The sequence below is a fragment of the Symphalangus syndactylus genome, chromosome 17 (genome assembly GCF_028878055.3).
Source record: "Symphalangus syndactylus isolate Jambi chromosome 17, NHGRI_mSymSyn1-v2.1_pri, whole genome shotgun sequence".
NCBI classification, from domain to species: Eukaryota; Metazoa; Chordata; class Mammalia; order Primates; family Hylobatidae; genus Symphalangus; species Symphalangus syndactylus.
The window spans coordinates 88,222,595-88,230,453 of NC_072439.2; the positions used below are offsets into that span (position 1 = coordinate 88,222,595).

The window sequence follows — 7,859 nt, forward strand, 5'->3', positions numbered from 1 at the left end:
TTGAATGCATGTATTAGAAAGAACAATGGCTTTGGGAGCAGAAGTAGCCTGGACTGAATCCTGGCTCCTCCATCCACCAACTGGTGAACTTGGGCAAATTTTAAATTTCTCTCAGTTTCCTTATTTATAATATACAGACAAACTACCTCTCGCAGGGTTGTAAAGAGAAAATGAAATAATGTAGGCACTCAGTAAATGGTAGCAATTATTACTGTGCCTGTTGAATTAATGCAAAACATAAGCAAAAGGAACCACCACATGGCAGTATGACTTTCTAACCTTTTAATGAGATCTCATTTTGTTTGGCACAAAGATCTAGACTGGTGATCTGGTGGATGTGTTGCTTTGTGTAGCTGCCCACTGTGGCAAGCACTATATTGCTGGTCCCTAGAAGCATTTAAGGAGAGGCGTTATAGTCAGCAGTGGGATGCATGCCAACTGTTTTATTGATGATGCCTATTTGGACCACAAGGCCAGCCAGCATTTGGGCCCCAGGAAGAATATGGCCCCATTCATGTCATTACTCCACAATGCGGCGGAAAGACTGGACAGCTGGGGAGGCTGCACCCCAATCGATGGGCTTCCGGTACTCCTTCTTGTCCAGGAGGTACTGCCTGCCACGGTAGTTGGGTAGCTCATAGAAAATCCAGACACCCTCCGGCACCTTACAGGAGTGGATCTCTCGCATGTGAAATTGCTCCATGATGGAAGGGCAATCTTCAGTGGTTTCATACATCTGACCATTAAAATCCCCTTTCTCAAAGATCTGAATCTTATACTGGCCTCCAATAGGCTGAAAAGACACAGGAGAAAATGAACAGAAACCATTATGGAAATCACCAGCAGGTCAAGAACTTAGAGAACAGTATTGCTCAGAACTTATCACCTTGAAAGCTAGATGATCTGAACTCCCATCTCACCGTGTACCTACTAAAACAGCTAACTTTCAGTAAGAAAAAATTCTTCAAAACACTCAAGAGGCAGAGACAGCACCCTGGAAATTAGTGTAGTCATTCTTGTGATGAGCTGCTCTAAGATGTTACTCAAGCCTCAGCAGCCAACAAGCAGCTACTCATTAAGAGGTAGAGAAGACTCAGGAAAATTTTCACCTAAAAGCAAGAGAAAGCGGACAGAGGGCGTGGGAAACAGTGGGAGTTCACAGTCCCCAGACTCACCAGATGAACAGCTCTGCAGGAGCTGAGGCGGTCGTTGAGGCCCATCCAACGCTGGTATTCAGGGTACTCTCCCTGGGGTAAGATGTACATGTACCCAGCAAAGTTGGGCCTTTCATAAACAGCCCAGGTTCCTCCTTCCACTTTAATGGAGTTGCAGCGACTTAGGTATGTGTGGAAATCTGCACAGTCGCAATCACAGTCATAGCGACGGCCTTGAAAATTTTTGTCTTCATAGAAAGTAATCTGAAGTAGAGGGCCAACAGAGAAAGAGCTGAGGAGTTGGGTGGCTTAATTCACAGATAAAAATTAAGAATATAATGCCTACTTAAGAAATTCCTTTCTCCTCAATTTTGAGGAAAAATGTGTAGCTGTACATCACCTTACAACATTGCTTTCTGACAGACAACTTCAGTTGTCAACAACAGAAATGAGTACTTCCTGAAGGCTGAACATGAAGCAAAACAGAAGAGGGCTCTAATAGAAGCGAGCAGTCTCAGACTTAAGTTCGTTTTCCTTCCTTTATGTTCCCACAGCTCTCTGTACTTACCACATTATATTATAAATTATCCATTTATATGTCTACCCCTCCCACCAGAATCCTAGTACAGTTTTTCCAAGGGCAAGTATCAAGACTTATTTGAGCTATCAGTCCTCTGTGCCCATCACTTGACCTCAATAATTGTTTCATGAAGATGACTCCTAGGTGATATGGAGGATACATAGAGAAAAATAAAACACAAACCTTAGCTTTACAGAGCTTATTTGAGATGGATGTAGAGCTTTCATATATGAAAATGTATCATATTATGTTCTTTATTATTAGTTTATTACCAACAGAGTAGTTGCAAAGTGACAAAATGATAAGAATCCTCTTTGCCTCCAACTCTTATCAAGTTTCTACCACAATGCCTGGGGTAAGTCTCTGATGGCACTGAAAAATATGCAGCCCTGTGAAAGCAGAAACAGTAAGTCTGGACTACAGAGCTCCCTCTCCACAATTAGCCTTACTATCTTCATCCAGCCACCTCTCTGAGCTTCAGCTTCCTATTTGAAGACTACAGCAGACTGGAAGTTCTGGCTTTAAAACAACTCTCAGAGCTTTTCTGGCTGAAACAGGAGACAGAGTTCCTAGGAACTCCCAAGGATTCACCAAGCAGTTCCTGAAAACCACGATGAAAACTACAAATGAGCTTCAGAGCTTGTCCCTTGTTATTCAATAATTCCACAATCTTTTCACCTTTTTTTTTTTTAAGATGGAATTTCAGATCAATGCTAGGTTATCGACTGAAACCACAGGTGTTATGCTTCGAAGTTAATTACCTGGCATTATGCCGCCACCTTGTGGCTGATTTACTTTATGGATTTCACCGGAGAAAACTATGTGAGTCATTTCAGATGAAAGGAGCAGGGCCGGGTACTGTCTTGAGAGGATCTTTGAGCTGAGCATTGAAAGATAAGTAGGTGTTTTCCAGAGGCAAATGAAAAGGAACAAACATGTTCAAAAGAATAAAGTGAAAGAACATGCCCCATTATAGGAACAATAAGTTCATTAAGCCCAGTACATATTGAATATGTGGTGAAGTATTAGAAAATAAAGCCAGAAAAATGACACCAGAATCATGCTGGAATCCCTTAGGTGATTATGAGTGAGTTGGACTTAGTAGTGTGTGCCTAGAAACAGATGGCTGCTGTGGGCCAGGTGAGAGATGATGAGGGCCAACCAAAAGGCAACTCCAATGTGAATGATGATGAGAAAACAGTAAAGAACTTCAGGATTTGGTGACTAATTAGATGGAATGAGAGGAAGAAACCAAGAATCACTCATAAAAAGGTATAAAATCTCATTCTCTTCTACCCTGGGTAGTTCTTTCTACGTAGATACTAATATACTAATAATTGTTTCTCTCCACCTTAATCTTTCTCTTCCCTTCCCATTTATCTCAATTATTCTCTTTCCTGTTCCCTAAAAGCGTCCTTTTTCCTTCCCACCCCTAAATCATCTGCTTCATCTCCTTTATCCCCTGCCCAAATTTCTTTGTGTTTTGGTTCCCTTCCCATCTTAGCACAGTACAGATTTAGATACATGGTACCTTAGTTTATGGATGAAGAAAAAAAAAAAGTCCCAATACTACTGCTTTCTTGCTACGTGACTTTGGACAGGGCAATGAACCTTTCTCTACAGATCTTCATTGGCAAAACAGGATGACAGTGTCTCTTGCAGACGGTATGCTCTGAAGGTCCAAGGGGATGTTGATAAAGTACTTAGTTTAATAGCTGACTCACAACTGGCAATAAGCTTTTGCTACAGTTTTTACAGATGAAGAAGTTAAGTGATTGGCCTAATGTCACTACCTAGTTACAAGTTAGTTGCAGACAAGCTGGTGGGCTGCAGTGCAAAACTCCTGGTGAGTAATCTATTATTCACTTTATTTTCCTTTGTTGTCTTTCTGCCTGCACAGTTAGCTTCGTTTAACATGGCAGCACTTACTCTCTTGGACAATGAACAAGGCTGGGCCTAAGCCTGAGGGGCTCTCCCTTGTGACCTGTGGAGATCTTTAGGAAAGTCAAATAACTTCTCTAAGACTGGATAGATTCTAAACTCCTTAATTCATATGTTCTATTTGCCTTTGGTTTTTGACCAAACAGTCACCAAAAAGAGCCTTTGCAAAAGATATCCTATGGGAAATGAAGTTAATAATACCATCTATTTCACTTCATAGTTTCTCACATTTACTGCCTTCTGCACATTTGCGTGACTAATTATCAATATCTGCTAAGTAAAAATATACACGATGCCTGATAAGGTCACCTGATGTCCACCCTCCCAGGAGACCAGCCAACCATCCAAAAGTTGAAACAAAGCCCTCATCCGGTTGCTATGGAATCATTACTGAGCTCCAAGACTAAGCTCTCCTTTCAGTGGGAGACCTTCTATATCTCAGAGCCAGAGAATGTTGCACCTAGCCGTGCTCAATTTCTTTTTGTAGAATAACCATGAAATCCATGCTATTGTCAGCCTAGAGGTTTCGACCCTTGGGCAAAACATTCTTAGCCTTGTAGAGAAGGCTAAGAGATGTGCAGAAAGTTTTCCTAGAAATTATTACAAAATTCCTATCATTATCAGGTTTATTTTTGGAAAAATGGCCTACTAATCCAATGCAGCAGAGAGAAAAATGTCTTGAGTATCCCAGAGGTAATGAAAACATACTTAGTAAAATCTATTCCTTTTGCCAAGCCCATATCTCCTCTGATTAAACTGCTAGCAAGATAGTGGGAAAGGAAGAAGCAATGAGAAAGAGTAAGAAATAATTTACTATCTCCTTTACCCTAGCAAGCAAAAGTTATTTAACTAAATGAATGACTCAGCTATAAATAAAAAAAAGTACACTATTACTACTCTTCAAATCTTTAAAAGCAGATGTTTTCATCTAAGATGGTTGTATAACAGCTTTACCTCAAGACACATGGATATCCCTCCTCTAAGGACCAAAAATTATTTTTTAGTGGGATTTGCATGGTATATTTTCAAGAACCTCAGAGCACTAAAAACACTAATTTTTCTCCCCAAACCTCCTGAATGACAAGCATGATTATTAGTTCTATTTTCCAATGGAAAAAAAAAATCAAGCACTAATAAATTACAGAACAAGTTAACAGGTACCTTCTGACATGATGCAACAGGAAGTACACAACATTGCCTATGTAGCTTTCTTGCTAAATACATTTATTCTGAATCTAAACATGAGGAAACAATTAGACAAATCTAGATTGCAAGACTTTCTGAAAGACATCTAACCTAGGCTTTGAAAAATGTCAATGTCTCAAGAACAACAACAAAAAGGGTAGAGGGACTTTTTAGAGAGGCTAAAAAAAATTAAAGAGAATAAAGAGACATGACAACCACGTGCAATACATGTTTTTCACGGGATCCTATATTAGGGGAAAAGTCCACCATGAAGCACTTCTCTGGGGACAATCAGGGGAGATTTGAATATGGTCTCAATATTAGCTATTTATGATAAATCTTGGGGACATGCTAATGATACAGTGTTTATACAGGGAAATGCCCTTGTTTTTAGGAGATACATGCCTAAATACTTCAGGCAAAAGTATAATATAAAGTCTGCTACTAATTTTCAAATGGTTTACTAAAGAGAGATGGAGATAGGAGAGACCAAATACGGCAAAATGTCAACAATTGGAGAATATAAGTGAAAGATATACAAATATTCATTCAACATTCCTTTCCCATTATTTTGAGGATTCCATGGGTTTGAAAATTTTCAAAAAGCTGGGGGTAAAAATCAGGCAGCGGTTTTCTCTCAGTGGAAGCACAAAAAAGAAAATGAAGGCATATTCCCTCATTCCCAAAGCCCTACCTGAGAGAATAATTTCCAAGCCAGTAATTTTGACTTAAAGGAATATTTTAGAGGCAATTTTCTGACTGTGAGGGAGCACTTTATTTGGGGAACGAGTAAAAATAATTGCTTGAATGGAGGAGAGATGCAGGACTTTATTCACCTGATTGGCCCATCCACTTTGGCCTTTTAGAACACAAATGGTTGAGGCTAAATTTCAGAAAACAAAATTTTAATTGATTAAGTTTTCTGCTCAATATAATCCCCATTAGCATGCCTTATTCCTATGGAGAATATCAGTTGCATAGAATATTAGTTGCTAGAAGGCAGAAATAATAATGATATTTATAAATTATTTACCTGTATAGTATTCAACGCAGCACCATACGTAAAGATAAACCCTTAATAAAGTGTTTGGTAATTCTGTTAAGGGTAGAAAATACAATAAGCATTTCTTAATCTTCTCTCTCAATCCCAGTTCTCTAACCACTATCATACTCACCTGTAGGCAAAGAAGCAAAAGCTTTTCTGTGTGTTTAATGCATCATTAGGTGAAAAGTGGGTAGGCTAAAAATCAGTATGACTACTTACCTTGGTTCCAGTTTTAGACATTTTTGGTGCATAGACTGGTTTTCCCAGTGCTGAAAGAAATTCAGGAATGGCTACAGAGAGTTAGAGGCACAGTGACATTTATATGGGCTGGTTTCAGTCAAACATTTGCTTAGTCATGAGAATAGGATCCAAAAATTGAGTCAGTCATTTAGACGCTATTGATGGTTTCTAGAAAAAACAATTGGGATTATGAAATAAAGGAAAGCTTCAGTACCGCCTTTAATGCTTACCAAGCAGGGCTGCATTATAGACTTTGCTGAGTCAAGAAGCCAAAACCCAGACAAAGTTGTAAAAATTAAGAACAAAAGAGTCCCTTTTTTTTTCTTTTTAATAGCAAGCAGCCTCTTTGAAATTCCTAATGTCCTTTTTCTTCAACAAAGCTTGTGAGAGGTAAGAGTCAGAAGACTATCTCTATTTCTGGACAGAAGTGACATGTTCTAAAGGCAACAAAACTTACATGACAACTAAGTGCAATCCATGATCTTCTGTTTGGGGAAAAAAGTCACTATAAAGACACTGCTGGGACAATCAGAAAACATTTTAATATGGACTGTAAATTAGATAATACTATTGTACCAAAGTTTAACTTCTTGAATTTGATCATTGTACCATGACTAGGTAAGAGAATGTCTGTTTCTAGGACATGTATGCTACCATTCAGAAGAAAGGTTCAAGATGTCCACAACCTATTCTCAAATTGTTGAGCAAAAATAAAACAATACTATCATGTCGAGAGTGGTAAAGAGAATGTAGCAAAATGTTAACAACTGGTGAATGGAATCTAGATAAAGGGTATGTTAAAGTTCACTGACTTATTCTTGCAACTATTATTTAATTTTTTTCAAAACACAATTTTTTTAAAAAAAGAGCTCTAATCCATAAGAAGGGTGCCACCGTATGTAGAAAAGTGACTGTGGGACTCCTGAATTTGCCAAGGGTTAGCTACCTAAACACAACTTGCTACTGGCTAGGTGGTCTTCTTTGCCCAAAATACGACATTGGAACATGTTCGGAGAACATTTTTTGGCCCTAATACACCTCTGACTTTAGGAATGAGATTGCATCTTACGTAAATACAAAAAAAACCAACAAATTAATTTTTCTCCATTTTTAACTTTAACTGATCAAGTATATTCTCAAAAGTCCAACTCCCTCATCTTTCTATTAACTAACAAATATTTTAATAAATGGGATGTATTATGGTCAATTCAGAAAATGGCAAGTGTGCCTTAATATAAAGATTACTGAGAAAATATTAAGCTATATGCTTAGTTTTCTGAATTTTGTAAAATTTTATAAAACTTTAAAACTTTAAAAAAAGTATCTGAGTACCATTTATTTCATTAACAAATAGCAATATCTAAAATATATTTCTATTACTCCAGTGTTTATTTGGTAATGGTCTGCTTCTTGAATTTCATCTTAAAATAAAAACTGTAAACTTCAATTAGAATTAAACATTCTGAGGGTTATTTTTTACTTTAGAAATACAGGAGACTTTTTTGATAGAATTACTAATTAAATGGCCAGAGAGCATATGAACCAATGTTTATCAGCAATCTGATTCATTTCACTCATTTGGTAATTTCACTCATTTATCTGAAAGAAGGTGTTCCCAAGCAAATGTAAACTTTACTAGATATTTTGAGAAATGACACTAGAAACCTTTTCTAAAATTAAAAGTAAAGCTTTATCTTTTTACAAAAAACAGAAA

The 7,859-nt window shown here is 37.7% G+C and overlaps 1 protein-coding gene across 2 annotated transcripts; it reads right to left on the minus strand.

Annotated features, from left to right (window-relative positions):
* Positions 1 to 423: 423 nt before the first annotated feature.
* CRYGS (crystallin gamma S) lies at positions 424 to 6,243 on the minus strand. Of its 2 annotated transcripts, none has more exons than XM_063620473.1 (3): positions 6,125 to 6,243; positions 1,176 to 1,418; positions 424 to 793 (listed from the first exon to the last, which is right to left on the minus strand). In XM_063620473.1, the coding sequence occupies exons 1-3, from the start codon at positions 6,143 to 6,145 to the stop codon at positions 521 to 523; spliced, it is 537 nt and encodes a 178-aa protein (XP_063476543.1). In that variant the 5' UTR covers positions 6,146 to 6,243; the 3' UTR covers positions 424 to 520. The 2 variants fall into 2 exon arrangements, with proteins under 2 accessions (XP_063476543.1, XP_063476542.1); XM_063620472.1 differs by lacking the exon at positions 6,125 to 6,243 and adding an exon at positions 4,837 to 6,105.
* Between the last annotated feature and the right edge of the window lie 1,616 nt (positions 6,244 to 7,859).